Below are 19,636 nucleotides of genomic sequence, written 5' to 3' on the forward strand. Positions count from 1 at the left end.
TACTCTCTCGGGCTGCTCTTGGGTTTGCGGTACTTGACGGGCGGGTAGACGAGGAGCTCCGACTTGGTCGGTGAGCATCTGAGCCCCGTTCCATCGAGTTGGTCTTCGATCGCATCAACGGCCGCCTGTAGGGTGGATTCGATGTGGGCATCGCTGCCCCCTTCCACCTACAGCGTAATGTCGTCCGCGTATATCGTATGTCGGACTTCCTTGATGCTTCTGAGCCTTTCGGCCACTCCTTTCATCACGAGATTGAAAACTACCGGCGAGATGACCGATCCCTGAGGTGTTCCTGTGCTTCCCAGCTTCTTCTCCTGTGCTTGGAGGTCCCCCGCTCTGAGCTCGGCCGTTCTGTCCATGCGGAAACCTTTGACGTAATTGTATGCTCTCTCTCCCATGCCCATGTTGAGTTTCGAGACTTGGGATAGGATCGCCGAGTGCTTCACCTTGTCGAAGGCGCTCTGCAGGTCGAGTCCCAGTACTGCTTTGTTGTCGCCGGTGTTGCCGTCGATGATCTGGTGCTTGAGTTGTATCATGGCGTCTCGGGTACTTAGATGCTGCCTGAAGCCAATGTTCGTTTCCGGGTAGAGATCTTCTTTCTCGAGGCATTCTTGCCACCTGTTGAGCAGGACGTGCTCCAACACCTTGCCCAAGCAAGATGTGAGCGATATGGGTCGGAGGTTATCCGTGTCGGATGGCTTGCCCGGCTTGGGGATCAGGATGATCTTGGCAATCTTCCACTGCGTCGGCAGCGTTCCCGTTTTCCAGCATTTGTTGTAATAGCTCGTGAGGCTTTCTATGGATTTGCCGTCGAGGTTCTTAAGCGCCTTGTTGGTGATGCGGTCCAGCCCGGCCGCCGACCTGCTGTTGAGGACCTGCAGTGCCGTGCGAACTTCTTCTACGTCTATATCTCTGTCAAGACGGGCATTGGGCAGCCCCGTATACGGCTCGTGGCACTCCGTGGGCGTAGTCGGCAGGTATCTGTCGCTGATGCGTTTCGTCACCTTATCGACGCCGTGTTTAGTGACTTCTCGATGGATGAGTTTCGCCAGTCGGTCCCTTTGGTGTGACTTAGTCTTGGTTTCGTCGAACAGATGCTTCAGCAAGTTCCATGTTTTCCCGTTGTGCATCTGGCCGTCGGCAGCGTTGCATATCTCGTTCCACTGTTGCGCACATAGCGTGCGACAGTGGTCCTCGATTGCTCTGTTGAGTTCTACGACTTTCTTTAGTACCCTACGATTAAGGCGTTGTTTTTTCCATCTGTTGAGAATGGACTGCTTGGCCTGGATAAGGTGGGCCACTCGGTTATCCATTCTGTTCGTTTCGAGGTCTGTTACTATGCCCTTGGTTGAGTTTCGAACATCTTGGAGGATTTTGTTGGTACACGCGTCGATGTCGTCGATTTCGGTCTCTTGCGCCTCCTGATTTCTGTTATCTCTGAAAGCGGTCCAATCGATCCACCTATGTTTCCTGACATTGGTACTGCTCTGCTCCGGTATGACGATTTCCACGATCATGTGGTCGCTGCCGAGGTCCACCCCCGTGTTCCTCCACGGGATCGTGATCGGTTCGTTGTTCTTGACGAACGTGAGGTCGGGGCTGGTATCTCGGGACACGGAGTTGCCAATTCTCGTTGGGTAAGCCTGGTCGGTTATGAGGGTATAGTCGAGTTCCGCCGCGTCTTGGGATAGTTTTCTGCCTTTCGCATTGCTTTTGACGTAGCCCCATGTCGGATCCATCGCATTAAAGTCGCCGCATGCGATCAGCGTGCTCTGGCCGGCCGTCGTGCTTGCCTTGTTAAGAATGGCTTTGAACCTCTGCAGTCCCCGCGATGGGTTACTGTAGATGTTCAAAATGAAGATGCTGTTTTTTTCTTTGCTTGGTCGGTATGAGTTCGGTGAGCGTGTGTTCAATCCTGACGTTGCTGAGCCGGTGTTCGACGAAGGTGAGTCCCTTTCTGACCAGGGTGCACAGGCCTCTGCCGTTGGGCAGGCCCGCGTGCACCCTGTAGCCGGGAAGGGACGGCTTGTCCGTTAGTGTTTCTTGGAGAAGGAGCACGTCGGGCTTACGAGCAGCGTGCTCGATGTGCTGCTGGACGACTGCCCTCTTCTTGACGAAGCCGCGGCAGTTCCACTGCGACGCAGTTATGCCTGTGGAGTTGGAGGCCATGATTGTCTTATTCGGAATTCTCCGAGTTGCTGCGCTTGGTTGACTCGATGCTATACTGGCGCGAACGTTGGGTTGCTTAGTATTTGTTGCACGCTTCTTTCCAGATTGTTGAGTCTATTGACGTTCTCCATTTGGAAGGCTTCGATGGCTTCCTTCATTGATTTGATCATATCCTCGAGGCTGCTGAGTTTGACCTCGACGTCATTGTTGCTGTTGTCGGTGCTGCAGTTGCTGATATTGTTCTTGGTGTTGCGTGGTTCGACGGCCTTCTTCTTCGTTGCCGGCTCCTTGTCTGCGTCGGCTAAAAATCCGGATAAAAAGTATTTGCTCTTCTCGCTAGGATATGTGTTACGGCTCTACGATTGCCAATGCGAACTTCATTGCTGGCTGCCTATACGCGCCATTCATACGGGTCGCATTCCAGAAAAACTTTTGGATGATCAACACGAAGCTCTTGTGGATTCCAGGTCACGCTGGATTGTCAAGCAATGAGGTAGTGAAGAGGTGAAGTAAAATAAAAGAGGTAGTGCATCGCCTCGCCCGCGAACTTCAGCACAGGGACGCCTGGGATTCCGAGGTCTTACTCACCTACGTGGGACGCTACTCTTCACTAAAACATTCAGTTAATCTTTACTGCGACGACATTAGGGAAAGGCTTTGTACACTTCATCTTCTGGAGAAATCCATAACTACCACAAAAATACGCATTCTTGGACGGATACACCTAAATCAACTAATACCATTAAACGTTTTCAGGCACAGTTCCAAGCGGTTGTCTTTGTGGAGACAGGGATCCTCTAGCACTTCTGACTACGCCACAGATCTGCCGGTCGCCGTGAACCGTTGCTCTGTAGCTATTGGAAACTGAGAGCTGAGGGTTTATTGCAGTATTCATATACAAGTCACATCCAACTACAACACCAGGGCCCGTATTCCGAGTTTGTGTCGTTATCGAAAGTGTCGCTATCTCTCTGACCTCGAGTCATTTGATTGGTGGAAACGCCGGAGCATGATGTTACCACCACTTCCGGTTCAGTAGTGGCAACACCCGGTTCCGGCGTTTCGACCAAACAGATGACTCGAGGTCACGTGAGATAGCAACACTTCGATAACGATGCAAACTCGGAATACGGGCCCAGGATGGCCAAATTCTGTCCTTCTGAGGGAGTGCTTTTCCGGAGGTGTTCAACGAAACCAGCTTGCACACCAGACCGGTTTGTGCAATTCCATTGAAACGATGATTTATTTTCTGATTTAACGGAGACTTGCCTGGCCCTGAGATTTCAACCACGGTCATCTGGCACACGAGGCGGACGTTGTACATCTACGCCACCGCTGCGTAACAGAGGCTCTTGAAGCAAGTCAGCTGCCTATCATACTAGATTCACCGCTTTGCTGGAGTTCCAACTGCGCTATCGATGGCATGCCGCTATGTATGCCTCTGTCAACCATTTGAATTGGGATCATGTCCTTCAAAGCATCGGTTACGCCCGCAGGGCCACTATGCGTTCTACTGCCAGATCATCTTCTTTATTGCCATCATCCGTTTCATTACCACCCGTATACATCTAGTATGCCCCTGCTCCGAAGCACCCAAAAACGCAAAATGTCGCCAGATCTCCTGCTCACATTCAACGGAACACCAGTACTGCATGAAATCTCACCTCACTAACCGTTATCCAACAGCGCTCGTCTCCTCTGGCACCCCTTTGCGTCTCTAATTTCGTCACGCACAGTAGGACTTCTTTTGAGATTATTTCCCAAGTATCATGACCATACGATGTACAAGAGCGAAATCTGTTTTTTTTTTTTACGATACGGAACTTCTGACACCGACTCCTAATCTTTTGCGGCGCGGAAGCGATGCTGTTAAGGTTCACATTGCCCAAACTCCTACCTTCTTGGCCTTCGAATGTTTGTTTTCGACGCTACTCCTATTATGCCATTGGCTGTCGGTAAACCTTTTTTTTTTTTGCAGCGACAATAAGATGCGCAGGATACTTCCAGTTTTGAACACCCTGTTTGAGAAAAATACAATAGTTGTTGAAAAATTCATCGAAATATAAAAAAGAAATTTAAATAATATTTGCTAATCATTCTGGGCTTTAATGGCGCGTCAACACAGGTGGATGCGAGGATTTATGCTCAGAGGAACTCGATCCCAGGTTCGGGTTTGGATGGTTGTCTTGATTTAATAGTTCAGAGACACAACAGGTAACAAAAGCAGTTTCGGATGTCAGTGCGCTTTACATTTATTTTTCATTTCGAAAATTTCTTGAGCACGTATTTGAACTTTTGCAAGAAGAGTAATCTCCCCACTCGAACCACTCTTTTGCTAATAAAGTAGTTCATCACGTTTTTCAAATTTCTATGTGCGTATGTCATCACGCATGTTATGTCGAAAGCAGTCCAAACTAGGCATTTTGATCCATCGGCTGTATTAAACGCACAGGGTACCTTGCCGAAAACCTTGTGTAAAATATACATTCAACTATGCAGGACACCTTCGAAAATAGCGCTTTTCCTGACCGACGTTACATTCATTTTTAGCACTCGTGAGAGGGTGGTAACAGGTCCTTGCGGGCCAGCTGTGTGCACTTGTACTGGGAAACCACACTGCGAGATTAACGTGAGGTGTCCTTGAAGTTTTACTTTTATCGCTTTCCCATACTCAGTCTCCTCTATGCTGTGAAGCCAAATCCAAAGGATTCGTGGTGGTCTTGCCACTTATTAGTACGCTCAACAGCAAACAGCCTCCGCGCTGTGGGTTGCTGATGCGAGAAAGGTGGCGGGGGGATTTAACGAGACAGCATTGAAGGTGATGTTGTCCAGAAAACCCGGTGTTGCCTTTGTCGAAGTAGGTGTTGTGAGCGGAAAATCACGGGAATGTCTCTGGAAGCTGGTAGATGGTAAATTACATGGTGTGCACTGGTTGTACCTCGGATTGTGCGACGTAAGCTGCTTTGGCAGCAGCTTTGAGTTTCGCGGGTATGTGGCATAGAATACGCTGGTATACCATTCGATCCCGAGTAAGACACGCTGCTCAAGGGCACGCAGGCACGTTCTTGCGGATTGGTTGGAGCGGGGATTTTATACTCGAGTGAAGTGGTCTCTCACATAATGCGACCCCTTACGACTGTTTCTAGAAACTACGGATGGAGTGATATAGGCAGACAGTAATTGATTAGGGATCAATTGAGCAGCATAGGGCATGTGCACGAACGAGCATCCGCAAGAGGTGAATTAGCGGGGAGCCATCAATACTGTCGCGTCATACCCTTGAAGGAAGAGCTTAAGTTTTCATGTAGTTTTATTTTGGAGGAGACATTTTTAGCCTAGAATTAAAGTGTCAGTAGCCGCTGTTTTATTGTGCATGTTGTAACTGCATGTGGGCAGATAATAGCTTCAATCTGCTTGATTTAGGTACGAGGAGAGAGAGATGTTTATTTTCTCTTAGCGGCGCAGCATAAACATAAGACAGTTTGTGCTTCGTCTTCGTCATGCGTATTTCAAGGAAAATATGCTATCATAAATTATTTGTGTCATAACATGAGCCTAAGCGCTTTTGTATCCAGGGTAGAACGAGAGAAAGAAGATGGCTACACGGAATGAAAGAGGAACTGAACAAGGGTAAAGGGGGGAAGCATCAGTTCACCAGTGAAGCCAACGTTTCGACAATTGGACTTTTCTTCCTGTGGGCAGCGAGATAATCACCGTGTTTTTGTGTTTTGAGATCATGAGTGCTTTTGTGGCTTTTATGGACAAGAAGAAAGTTCCACAAGGAGTGAGCTAGTCTTCTTGCGCTAATTTTGTTTGAATCTTTTAGCTGCAGCGTCCAGCAATTGTGTGACTGAAAATATTCCACAACTTTTTTTTCCAGCCATCCTTGAGAACAACAGTGAGGAATCTATGCCGCCGCAGGACGCAGAACACAATAAAGAAGGCAATGAAATAAACATCAAGACGTTAGCAAAGGAGCTGTACATGTCTTGCAAAAATGGTATGTAATAATGGGACTGTCCTGCGTTAGAGTTCTCTGATATGCTGCTTCATTTGACGATTTAAATGGCCTGTTGTCATTAAGAATGATTTTTGTATCTCACTTAACAGTAGCCTATTGTCGTAGCGTTGCTCTCTAGAAACTGAGAGAGCTGGTCCGGTGCAGCCGATATAAAACGTTGCAGTCAAATGCAGCCACACGTACTTATGCTTCAGGGGTTAGGATGCTTGACTGCTGAGCCGGAGGACGCTGGTTACATTCGGGCCTCGGTGACCGCTTTTCGATGGAAGCAAAACGAAGCGGCATCCGTGTGCTGTGCGATGTCGGTTAATGTTAAAGAACCACGGGTGGCCGTAATTAATAAAAAAAAAACTTTACTTCTTCGTCCCGCATGCCGCCGATGCTTTTTAGGATGTTAAATGGCATATTCCATCATATGCCGTTCAACGCATTCCTTTTTATTTCTTGCTGACAATTGTCGCGTGTGAATAATTAGGCCGGCCCTGGCCATATTTCCGTCCCTAAAATTGTTCCTGATACTCAGACATGTTTTTACGGGATTTAATTAATAATTTGGTAGTTCATTTCTTCATGTAGAAGCGCACCAACACCTCCCCTTGTTTTCCGAACATGTCCTGCTGAACCTCGTTTAGACGCAGTCGTCGATAAAGAGTGTGCATCCTACGTTTCTGAGATGCGTCGTGAAGAGAACGTATCTACTTATTTCCTTCATTACATAATGGTGTATTTGTATTTGACTCTCATTTTGTTGCTTCGAATGATATGCATACAGAACTGATCTTGATGCTAAATATATTTGCTCTACTTTTCGTCCCGATCATCTTTATGACCATTTGGTTGACCGCTGTGTTATGAAATTTTTTTCGTTCCCTCTTAGGCGTTACGCAGTGTCTTAGCGGTTAGGGCGCTTGACTGCTAATGGCAGGGACCCGGGCTTTGATCCTACCGTGGCCGACGCCTTTTGAAGGAGGCGAAACGCTAATGATCCTATTTCAATAGCGTTGAAGAACCTCAGGCCGGTGGAAAAAGCAATTGCTAGGACTTAGCTGAACAGCTTAGAACATCGATCAGCATGGACTGAGTGGAATGTTAAGGCGAAAAACAAGGGGTGATAGAAAGGTCCGGAACTAGGGCGGGAGCTCAGATGGAAGACTTTGCTCTCTATTCCTGCTTTTTTCCCGCACCATAGACGCAAAGGAGTCCGAAAATACATTTTGGCATGCGGCAAGCGCGGCTTCTCTAGCGGATCAGTTTACAGGCTCGACAGATATATATCCTATTGTTAGCAACTAGCCTACCCCCTCTGACCTATAAGGCTACTGGCATTAAGGGAGTAATTGCTTGTAAGCATCCACCCGAGCACAGCCATAAGACTCTAAAGAAAATTGTGTTGTTTTTTTTGGCGCATATTTTGGGCATTCTTTGTAGCCACGTGGGGCTCTCACCGGGTTGATTAGAATGAGTAATTACTTCTTAAAAATTTGCTTTACCTTGGGGGAATTGCCTAGAACATGCGATAATAGGTGCACGTCTTTGTTACGCGGCCGCATGTACAAATTTTGGCTTCCACATGCAAGTGCCTGCGTGGTCTTGGTTTGTGAAACTGACCTGCGCACGAATTAAATTTGCACAGCGCGAGAAAGTGCCGCGGGAAGTCTGCCTTTGGCTAGAGCTCAGTTTAATACAGCAGCCAGGGAAGCTAACGCGCTCCTAGCCGTGGGTTCGATTCGCGTCCGCAGGCGTATATCATTTATTTGTGTTATTTATTATTGTCCCATAACATGCAGCGTGACGTTACACTTTGGCTGTGACCGAGTGGTTTCATTGCTCCGAGGCTTCACATCAAGAATTCGCTGGCGCGCGGTCTTTAATTCTTCAACAGCACTAAATATTCGCGCCTGCAAAAATCAGAAGATCGAACTTCGACGAATTTCCTGTGGGTGTCGTTGGTGTACCTGAAAATCAGGAGCCGCCCACTACGGCCTCCCCTATAGCCATGTTATTTCATAACGTTAAATGTCGTACACTGTTTGGCGTAAATGTACGACAACAAAATATGAAGTCTCGTTAAGATCATTAAACATGTTTTTTAGGCGCCGATGACACATCAGCTTGCTTAGTTCGGTGTTCTTCCTAGCATTTTTCTAAGAGTTACGTTAATTCATTGAACATGTCTGCCTTTCGTAAAACATGCACCAAAAGATCATTTGGGCAAATAAAGCTCCACGGAATGTTTTAAGCTGCGAAGAATGCATGAATGTCGGGGTTGTGAATCATCTCCATAACTTTTAAGTTTTTTCGCAGATCGTACTAAAGTTCGTGCGTTATTTCTATTGAGTGTCTCTGATACCCCACACTGAAAACAGAAAAACAAATTCTTTGTGTAGGTATACATTGAAAGGTCTCAGCTGTTATGATGCCTAGAAGTTCTAAATATACCGCTTTGTTTGGATGCGTTAAATAAAGTTATGTTTGCAAGTCTATAGCCTTCGTGTTAGATGAACGAAGGTGCCACAAAGGCAACTACCGTCACAGGGAAGTTAAACGACTTTAAGCGTGCATAAGAAGTTAGCCTTGCAGTTGTTGATAGAAAAAACATCCTCGTATCACCTTCCTAATTAGTTGCCGTGATCCGAAAATTCCAACTTCCCACGTAATTATAATAAAGTATCTTGGACTCCGGCGTTAAAAAACAGCTAATGAGCGTGTTTAGATTATACTACAAAATGAGGGTTCTTGAACAGAAAGACAAGATGCTGTGCTCTATTTATTTGTGTTCTGCACTCTGTACAGCACTCGTAGCAGCCCGACATTGCCACATTACATCTGGCAGCCTCAGCTAGGATAGCGATGAAAATTGTCTTTTTTTTTCTTCTTTAAGCTGTTGCCTGTGTTTCTAAAAAAGATCTTCTCTTCATTAAGAATAATGTGACTGAATCTTCTTCACTGCTTCCGCTGTAAGATGTCCAGTCAATGCTATTCATGCCTCTAATCATTAACGTGGTAAAGAGCAGACAAAATGCTTTATCAATTATCCCAGCACAGTGCATTGTTAACCTCAAAAGATTAGTGAGCGAGAAAAATTCTAAATATCATTAGGGCCTTGTTGCCGAGAGATCATATTCAAGTCACATAAGCTTCCAAGGAGTGTTACATTGAGAAATCTTCAACTGCACGTCCTCTATTGAATGTGAATGTGCCAGTAAATCCGATTCTTGATTCGTCTCGGCCCTGCATGTCACCATGAGTGTGGTTCCAGCTGGTGGTCAGCAGTTATCCCTCTGGCAAGCAAAGCAGCTGAATTTTGTTAAAGGGGGGAGAAACACCAACCGGAGTAATAGGAGAGTTTATGAATCTTTCTGTACAATTAAAGGCCTCTGCCTGAGATCCTTACCAAAACATTGGCATAGGAGAAGCCAAGCTTACAAGAGGGCGTATGCTTGGTCTCGTTGCCTCACGATTCAAGAAAGTGCAAAGAGCAAAAGAGAAGACAAGCTCCGTGTATCTATCGCCTCCTATGCCTTATCTTTTGCACAGCTTTTCCTTCCTCCAAGAACATTGCTTGCCGATCTGTAGTTATATTGGCTGTTATCAAGCAAGCAATAACTCCAGTTCTATCTCAGTATTAATTTTAAGGGGGCGGATTTAGTCTTGCCAAGCAATGCAGCTATACAAAGCAGTTATACTAAGCGCCGCCATCAGCACGCTCAAAGTGAACCGTTCTACAGTGTCGGTTGGACTAACGCCAGCGCCGCAAAGTGTTATCTAGAGTGTAGACAACGTTCTCGTCATTCTTGCGGCGGCTGATAATAGCTGGAAGGTAGTTTGGTTCCATTGGGTTTCAGTGGTAATACAGCGATTTATGAACGACAGAGAGAGTTTGCGCTTTTAACGAATCCATTTCCCTACATTGTTCTCGTGGGTGCTGCTCATTTTCCACACAGAAAATAGGGAGCAGCTTGCATATGTAGGCGACCCGGGTGCTGACTATCTAAAAGATTGCTGAGGTTTAACTCTACTAACCCTAGTTATACAAAGCGAGAGCTTTGGTTACTCTTGGTCTGTCTTTGGCATGCCACAGTCGTTCACACACCGAACAAACGCTGCTAAACACGTTGCCAAAAATCGGCTATTCGCCTATCCCCACTGGGCTAGCGAAATGGTGTGGTTGGTAAACCGTTCATTTGACGGCGGCTTCTTTTCCACGTGTAATGTGGTAGACGTTACCGCGCCTTCAGTCAAAGCCTTCTTTCGCCTTTCCTGTCCGTGGCATTGTCGTTTTGCGAGCCGTTCGGCTCGATTTTCTTCGGTCTCAGACGCTAACCTGGCGGGATCAGCATTCCGCTTCTTCACTAAGTTGGCCGCTTGCCGGACGATATCCACGTGATGGTCTGCTGTCGCTTGGTGACGACGTTGCAAAGCCGTTTGCGTAACGTTGTGAGATGGTCCAGCATAGCTTTGATCGATGGTAAGGCGCGCACTGTCTGCACGAGTAACTTTCTATGAACGCGCATGTGTCGTCTTGCAGCGGCGGATCCAGCTGCGGCGCCGAGCACACAGCTAACTACCACAGTGAGTTCATGTGGTTAGCCGCGGGGTGAAGGGCTTAGTACAGCTGCGGAACGGCTCAAGGTCGCTACGGCGTGATCGGAGAAACTCGCGGAGACATGCCGTAGTAGAACTCTCGTTTTAAAACTTCACTCACAGGGCAACATACGTTCCTGGAGGAGCTCGACAGCAGCATTGTGAGACCGAGCACGCTGAGCAAAAATTAAAGACACATGTAACCCCAAAATACCTTTTAAAACTCTTGGTTTGCACTTTAACATATTAAACCTTTCCCATAATTTTGCATACTAAGCCAGTGGGCTATACAGAGAATGCAGATGCTCAGGCTTGTTGCTCTAGCCACCAACAACTAATTTCTGGAAGTTGTCTTACGCCGTCATAAGAGCGGAACGCGTTAGCATTAATGACCATTGTGGCTTGATTTTGTATATTACGTTGCTTAGATGTCTCAAGACGCCGTAAGGTTCCTCGTAGCAATGATGTAGTTTCTCACACAGGTCCATATGACTGGCAGGGTGCCAGATAAGGGAGGACGAGTGGCCAGGAAGGCAGAGGGGGTCACGATTGTGAAGGTAATAGCGACGTTTTTGCGGTTTCGGTGACATGCCAAGCCTGTCACGAGTAATATGACGAGGAGAATCAGCGGTTGTGATGGCAATCAACCGTAATAATACGCGGAGACGTCAGGAAACGGTAAGGTGTCGAAGGGGAGCAAAAGCGTCTTGGCCGATGAGTGGGCACAACAGAGAGTAGTCGTGGATATCATGTCGTGAGGAGTAAAAGGCGAATCTGACGAAAAGTAAAAATGGGTCCAGGACACGATGATTGTCGAAAACATATATCGACATCGTATACGTTCCTGTGCTATTAGGTTTATAAGTAAGGACATTAATTTGATGATGCTGAACCATTGTGAATTTGTGGGGGACAGCTCACTGGCGAAATATAGCAGCGGCCGCGATCTGTAGGCAGTCGACAGAGAGGTTTATGAAGCAGGATGTCGCCACGATGTTGACGCCACGGCGACGGTGAGCAGCTGATCAAAAAAATCACGGCCGGTGTAGAACTTTTCACGACCCTGGGAGAAACTGCTTTGACTGGGCTGTGAAGCGGGCGTGGAGGAGAATCCTCAGCTTTTTCTGTGTTAGGAGCACCGCCCAATCGCCAATATGGCAGCGCCCTTCGACCAATTTTGAAAAGTTTTATACATTCAGTTCAGTCGTTCAGTCGTGTCCGACTCTTCGTGACCCTATGGACCATGTCACGCCAGGGCAGAACGAACATGCTGAGGAGAGTATTGGATGAGTGAATACGTAAATTGCAGATAATAGCTCGGAGACGAGTCACGACGCTACTTCGTCGATGTTGAAAAAGTACGCTGAAGACTTAGGCCCCTCGATACCAATATTATCGTGGGTACAGAAGAGTAGGTGGGACAGTTCACCGTCAGAGGCACACTCAGAACAGCCTTTGCTTCCGCGTCGTTGTTGTTAACCACGTAATGCTTACAGCACCAAGAATAGAGGAACTAGGAAATAGGGGAAATTAGGAAGTAGAAAAGGGGAAGTGCGCAGACCCCGCTGACAGCTTTGAAGCCCCTCGGCGATGTGCTAGAGGGGGATATTCAGGGTGCGCTGATGCCCGCTTACACAGCACACTTGGTGCTCGCGTTCGAGGACCTGTACCCTCTTCACCAAGCTGGAACCACCCTAAGCTTAGGGCACCCGTGACGGGTCGGTAGAGACTCACGGCAAACCTTCCGTGCGAGTTTGCCTTAATTGTGAGCGTGGTGTTTAAGTTGTTTTTGTTGTGTGTGCACATTTTGTTTTTTTGTGTGTGTGTGTGTATTTTTTATAAAACATACGCACATGTGCCCGCCCGATACAAAGAGTACAGCCAGAATCATCATCACATCTGCTCGTTCTGTGTCGGTTGCTCGCCGCGCATTTAAACTGCCGCTTTTGAGACACTCCTTTGAGTTCGGGCGCGTACTTTCTGCTTTTAATGCGGCGTCCACTTTTACACGGCCTTTTTGTTTATTTTCCAAAATGAGTATCGGAGTGATGTAAGTTTACACTTCTGGAAAATTATTTTTTTTAAAGCAGAAGTAATACAATCCATACTATACTTCACCGTGGTGGCTGTGAAGCCACCTTCAATAAACGCTGCAGAAAGAACCTTTCATCAGTGGGTTTTGGATACAGAACAATTGAAAAGAGATCATATTTTTTGGTCACAGATTTAGTCCACTGGGTAATCTTGGGAGCCAGTTTTTCATCTGTACAGCAGCCAGTCATTCAAGCTGCGCTTCGGATGTTGTCGTCTTCACCATCTCAGACAAAGTTGCACTAAAAACCTCAATTAGGCCTCCTTCAGCTTAATAAAAGCCTATAGCATCCGTTGAATACTTGACTAAATCAGGAAAGACATATTAAATTAAAGACAAACGAAGTAAATATTGTCTAAACATGTGATATAACTTCTGAATGTATAGCGGTGATTATGACAAGCCAAACCGTCGCTTAATTGTTTTCACAGTGAATGTTTTCCTTGGTAGCCGTTAAATATCTGAAATTCTTTTTCTCGACCTCGCGTTGACAGCTTTGACGGGGCCTTACTCATTTTCAGAAGCGGTGACCAGCAGGTTGTCGGTGCCAATAAATATGTGGCATTTGGCCGAAGCGCAGATACAGTGCTTCGTGTCATAAAAGGCGCACTTTGTCGAGCGCACGGTTATCAATAAAAAGCTCTTAATACTTATTCGGATGGAACGAGCTTAGGAAATATAATCTGATGATAGTAGTAATATTGTCTTGTTTTTCTGGGGATTTTGTTTGCCTGAGCTGCCTAATTTGGCTGCTTTTCTTTTATGAGCAAAACAAACTCACATTTCTGCTGCACGATATAATTTTATTCCGTCAATGATTTACGCTGAAGATTTGGACAAATGTCTTAGGTAGAGACAGTTGTTTTTTATTTCGCTTTATTTCTTTGCCATCAATCACTGGTCAAGAATACTGGGGAGTTACTTTCCCGCAACATACGCAATATGCTTAAATGAGTTTCCGTGCTCACATTCGATGTTGTCGGGCTGATTTTACAGTGTCGAGCTGTTATAGAAAAAACATGTTTCTCGGCACACAGAGACTCATCCCATGTCTGGTTAGGCACACACTGCACGAAACATTGAGTGACATCATAGTGAATGGATGAATTGCTCAGCTTTATGGCGGGACGGCAGCGTCCATGCATGTATGCATGTGCGGCTCAGAACAGGGCGTCACGGACTCATCATACCCCTCATATGGCAGCGGCTGAAGCACTTCCTTATCCGCCGCTTTTCTGGCTCTGCAGGTGGTGGCCAAAGCTTCTTCGTATAAGTTTTTGCCTTGGCGCGGGCTTCGACACGTACAAAGCACAATCAGAAAAATTATTCAAAACATGCCAGGCAGAGCGGCCGGTCTCGATCGTTCTCTCAACGCTCACAGTTCTACCATACATAACGTGCTCAAGCTGACGTCACGCGAAATTCGTTGCTGTGCAGCTAGCTGACGATAGCGTTCAGCTCAAGCACCCTCTCTGTTCTTATAATATTGAGCGTCATTTTGAATGTACATTTTAATAATTTCAGCGCAGTGAGCACCTCTTCCCATAACGAATTGTACGCGAGTTCGTAGCCGGTACAAAATAGTTACTCTGCTGCCCGCTCACCATACACCTTGAAGCGGAATTTACAGAGAAAACGAACGCAGGACGCCCGCCCCACGCAAGCAGTGCAGTGTTCTTGCACGTATTTCATGCGCCTACTTACTTGGATGGATGAATGGATGGAATACAGGAGCGTCCCCTTTGAAACGTGGTGGTAGCAGTATCTATCATGCTCATTTTTCTCCATATATCTTAATTATTGATTTAGAATGGTTAACTAAACCACCATTCTATCTATTAAATTTTGTTCCTTCATTACTAACATTATGTCACTTCTCTGCTTTTAAGCCACCAATCTTCCAGTCGTTTTTTGCTTGTTTCCACCGCCGGTTTATTCACCCGGCCACTGGTATCTCTAAACCCCAGTGCTTCAGGAACAGTTACTGCGCCTGCATCAACTTACGGGTGGATACCATTACATTCGACTATAATGTGGTCAATTGTTTCACTGGAGTTACCACATACAGCACATGCGTCATCTTCATTGTTAAACTTCTTTTTGTAGCTGCGTGTTCTAAGGCACCCTGATCTAGCTTCAAAAAGTAGGGCACTGCCTCTTGAGTTATCAAAGAAAGCTTCCTTCCGTATCTGCATTTTCCACTTTCGGTATAATTCCACACTCTGCTTCTTTTCCATCGAATTTATTCAGTTTTTACCTTCTGTGGTTTTCACCTGTTGCTTAATGCTCTTTATTTCCCCATCCTTGTGACTAGCATACTTACTAGTTAGTTTCCTAGTTCTTTTCCTCCATTGTGAGTCAACGCCTTTTAAGTATAGGTATTTAAATACTTTAGTTGCCCATCGGTTACTGTCCAATTTCCTCAGGCGTTCCTCATATAATATTTTACTCTGAGCTTCCCGTACTTCGAAAGATGCCCAGCCCATATCTCCCTGTACCGACTCATTTGTAGTTTTGCCGTGGGAACCTAGTGCTAATCGTCCAACGGCTCTCTGATTTGTTTCTAATGTCGACTGTACCTCTGATTTTAGGCACAAAACTGCATTTCCGAAAGTAAGTCCGGGCACCATAATTCCTTTCCACACATACCCCTCAAAACCTCATACCTATTGTATCCCCACAATGCCTTATGCTTCATTATCCCGGCATTCCTTCGCCCTTTGACCTTAAGTGATTGCTCATGCTTTCCAATGTATGCCAATCCTTCGTTTACCCATACCCCCAGATATTTGTATTCTGCTACTCTGGGTATTTCTTGTAAGCGTGAGAGCGCGCCACCTAGGGAATGCATCACCAGGAGTCTTCAACGCTTCCCATACGCTCCGCTCGGCTGCAATCATACTTCAAGTATTCTAGCCACTGTAACGTGCCAGACCGTTTCCATATTCTCAACTGCGTACCGTACCAATATAATCAGTTGGCGACAATGAAATCATTGGCTAAGTTGCTGGCGGTGTACATGGTGAATAAAAGAATTAAAAAAAAAAAAATACGTGATCCGCTTCTGTTTATCACCCATAAAAAATTGAGCTTTATTTTACGCAAAACATTCATAATTTTTTGCACAAACTGCATTTTTATGCAGAATAATAATGCTTCTAAACTGTATGTGGTGTGCCAAAGAAAGTGTTTCTACGTGCGCTCAAAGGGCTGAAATTTCTATATTATATGTGCAGTGAAGTTTTCATTTTTTTTTTTGCGACATATTTATGGCAATCTTTTTCGTGGGTGGTGCGTAGGATATTATAGACAGGCGGCCCGGGCTGAGTGTCATAAGCAGCCGTAAGTGCGGCATTACAGTTGGAAGTCGCCTGAGCTGCCCCGGGAGATAACGCGCGTCGGTTATTCGAGTCAACATAGACTCAGTAATAACTGAAGCAGGTAGAAACAGCTTGCCATGTTTATTGTCGTTTCGCAAATGTGAATAAATACGCTGTGCAGAATATTGCAGAATATGGGGGCACAAGAAGAGTTTGCAGGGGAATCTCCTTTATATTAATCTCGGATTGAAACATTCGCATTCTTTCCAGATGAAGGTAATAAACCTACACGCACATTAAGGAAAGCGCTGCTGAAGATGCTGAGCACGTTTGGTATTCCTATATGGCCTCTGAGCGCAAGTAGCAAAGTGGAATATGCAGAAATACTGAAGCAAACCGGTATGCGACCTTTCGCCACTATCTCAACTGTTCGGACTCATGAGAAGTCGAAATACATAGTTTCGGTAAGCCATTGTTCACAATCATTTGTTTGAGCCTTATATGTCAATGCAGTGCCCGGAAAAGGTATAATTTCTTTTAATTTTGCGAAATGTTTAGTAAGACGCAGCACTAGAAGTTCTTTTGTGGAATAAAGCATGATAAATTATCTATAGGCTACGTTCTTCAGCACATATACCTTTTTTACCAGCGCCACCTCAGTTTTATTAGCGTTTCGAAAAGGAAGCGCTTCCGACGCCTGTATCCAGTGGGACATTACGAATATGTGCCGTCCTGAAAACATTATTAACGGCTAAGCAGATCCAGAGAGCTAGAGGAAGTTAATGCTAAGTGTCTTTGGGCAGTGCCAAAGATGTAACAAATAAATAAATAATCAAGAAAGGCAAATAGCTTGAGAAACGGCAACAGGCAATCAACAATTGACTATCCCTCAACTTCGCAATATTTTACAGCAAGTTCAAGAACATGAAAGAAAACAAAGACAGATAAAGTCAGATATTTTGAAAATGGTTTATAAACGCACTTATCTTTATATGGAACAAGTATTCAAAAATAGAAATGCAGGAAACACAAAGCCAAATGCCTTCGCGAAAGGTCGTTACTTATAAAGTGTCCTTGCTCGCATTGCGTTGTATCGTTTCTGGCATGACAATATGTGGTAATAAAATAACCAGGGCAAAATGCATTTTACAGCTCCCAGCTCAGTGGAAGATTTAAAAATTCAAGGCTTGCACATTGTTTGGATAGGTGCAGTAGTTCGAGAGAGTGATAACGTTTTTTTTGTGACTATCCAGAGTGACTATCCCGCTCTTCGGGGGGTTAAACCCGGAAGGTGGGACAGTGGCCTTATTTGCAGACCGGTAGTTCTTGGACCCCGGCGACATCTTAGGCCAGTCGAACAATTTCTCGTTGGGCTCTTGGCTGATCTTGGAAGGAGGGTCTCCCAGGTGTCTTTAGTTACATTTTTAGCCCTGCCTGGTGGGCTCGCTATCCCATATTATTTGGTCTAATGACCCCCTTTCCTTACACAATGAATACAGATCTATCTGATCGTAATCCCGGCCATATATGGTTGACTAGACCTGGGTTCGGGTATGTATTTGTAGCTTTCTCTATGCTATTGCTTCTTCTTTGCCTAACGTGGAGTCCGGTGGTGGTAGGACTCTCCTGCCCAGTCTATAGTGCATTGTTATTAAGGCGAAAGCCTTTAATGGCTCATACTGTCGTCGACAAAGGCTATCTGCGCGAGCGTCGCACCTGATTGGTCGACAGAAAAGCCAAATTCGAAGCGACCAATCAGGAGTCTCATCTTGTCTAGCGTTCCTTCCATCTGCAATGCCACACTTGAACGCGTGCCAAGGAACGCTATGCGACAGGAGCGATGATTTTTTTTAAAACTGATTTATTTATAGGAAGGCGAAGGCACGGTAACTGTCTCACTTGTTTCCTGTGGACACCTCAACCGCGCCGTAAGGAAAGGGAGGAAGGTGGGAGTGAAAGTGAAAAGAGAGAAAAAGTAGCCGTAGTGGAGGGCTACGGAGTAATTTCGACCACCTGGGGCCCTGATGGGGCTGGGGCAGGTAGGTCACCGCCGCTTGCGGCGGGGGCTAGCCTGCCACCGAATTTTTATCTGTTGTAGGCCGTCATTGCACCCGCCACCGCTTCGGTGGCGGACGATGGCTGTTGCGGCGCGCGTCTTTCTTTCCCTCTTCCTTTTCTTCCTTCTCTATTTTCTCTTCTGTCTGCACGAGGCAGCGGAGGTGGCTCAGCTACAGAGCCAATAGCAGGCCCGTGCATTTTCTTTTCCTTCTTCCTACAGCCACAACAACAACAACGTGCGCTGACATCGCACAGCATACGGACGCCTCTTCGTTTCGCCTCCATCGAAACGCAGCCGCCAAGGTCGGGTTCGAACCTGGGTGCTCCGGTACAGTAGTCGGGCGTCTTACCACTGCACCACCCCGGCGGGGCACACAGGAGCGATGATGTACCGTTCAAACGCACACTTGTGGGAGAAAGTGTGACAGATACTGCGCCTTTCCTTTCCTGTAAGAAAAAGAATATATATAATTATATGTAGCGCTGCAACGAACGCCGATAGACGGCAAACAATGAGAGGCAAATGATAGGAGAGGAAGTGTAGGCTTTCGTCATTCTCCTCTTAAGAGACATCTAAGAGACCCTCTATTTTTTTTTCGCTATAGTTAATCAGGTCCTCTTGTTAGCCTTGCCCCTGTGGCACTTCTCCAGCCCGGTGTGAGATCTCGGGCAAGTTTGAGTGCTGTCTCATTTCTGGGTACGCCTGCGTGGGCTGGCGTCCAAACAAGGGTGACGTCTCTTTCTATTCGCTTTTGATCTGGGATTCTACCCGCGGTCGTCGCTACGGCTACTGCGGTTTAGCTCAGGATTGCGCTTTTGCTGTCCCTGACTATGTATATTGCATCGGTCTGAGTAAGAGCCAGTGCTATTGCAGCCTCTTCCGCTGACTGTATCAATCTTGTTTTTAAAAAGATTACTGCAATCATTTCTCGCTTGCCATTGACTACGACGGCATTCTTTTCTCCTTTGCCGCAGTATGCGGCGTCTACATATGTAATTATATCTGGATTTTCTGCCTTGAGTCTCCGAGATTGTGTTTCTGCTCTTTTCTCTCTTCTTTATACTGTTACAATGTTCAAGGTGCATGTTCTCTGGTAAGGGGGGGGGGGGGGATATGGATCCGTTTTCGGTCCTCCCTTCTCATTTCCTATGTCTTGGCTCAGTATTTCTTCGGTTGCGCACCTATTTCTCTGAGCATGTTCCTTCCAACCTTATATTTCTCTAGTTTCTTTTTTGTTCTGTAGCTAGTGTTGCCTCAATTATATTGTGTAATGTGTTTTGTATTCCCAGCATTATTAGCTTGTCCGTACTTGCCGGGAGGTGTGGGGATCTTTTAATGCATTTTCTGATCATACTATCGATCCTATCTTTCTGTCTCCTTCATGTATGGCC

At 46.1% G+C, this 19,636-nt stretch overlaps 1 protein-coding gene across 1 annotated transcript in view; it reads left to right on the forward strand.

The window, feature by feature from the left end:
- Positions 1-19,636, forward strand: part of LOC146174635 (neprilysin-1-like) — a 244,341-nt gene that overhangs the window by 55,584 nt on the left and 169,121 nt on the right. The window contains exons 5-6 of the mRNA XM_084583822.1: positions 6,050-6,169; positions 16,457-16,650. Of these exons, the coding sequence (XP_084439948.1) occupies positions 6,050-6,169; positions 16,457-16,650 (314 nt within the window). The remainder of the gene's footprint in view (positions 1-6,049; positions 6,170-16,456; positions 16,651-19,636) is intronic.

Source organism: Amblyomma maculatum, chromosome 11 (assembly GCF_055883805.1).
Source record: "Amblyomma maculatum isolate TAMU_Amacu chromosome 11, ASM5588380v1, whole genome shotgun sequence".
Lineage (NCBI taxonomy): Eukaryota > Metazoa > Arthropoda > Arachnida > Ixodida > Ixodidae > Amblyomma > Amblyomma maculatum.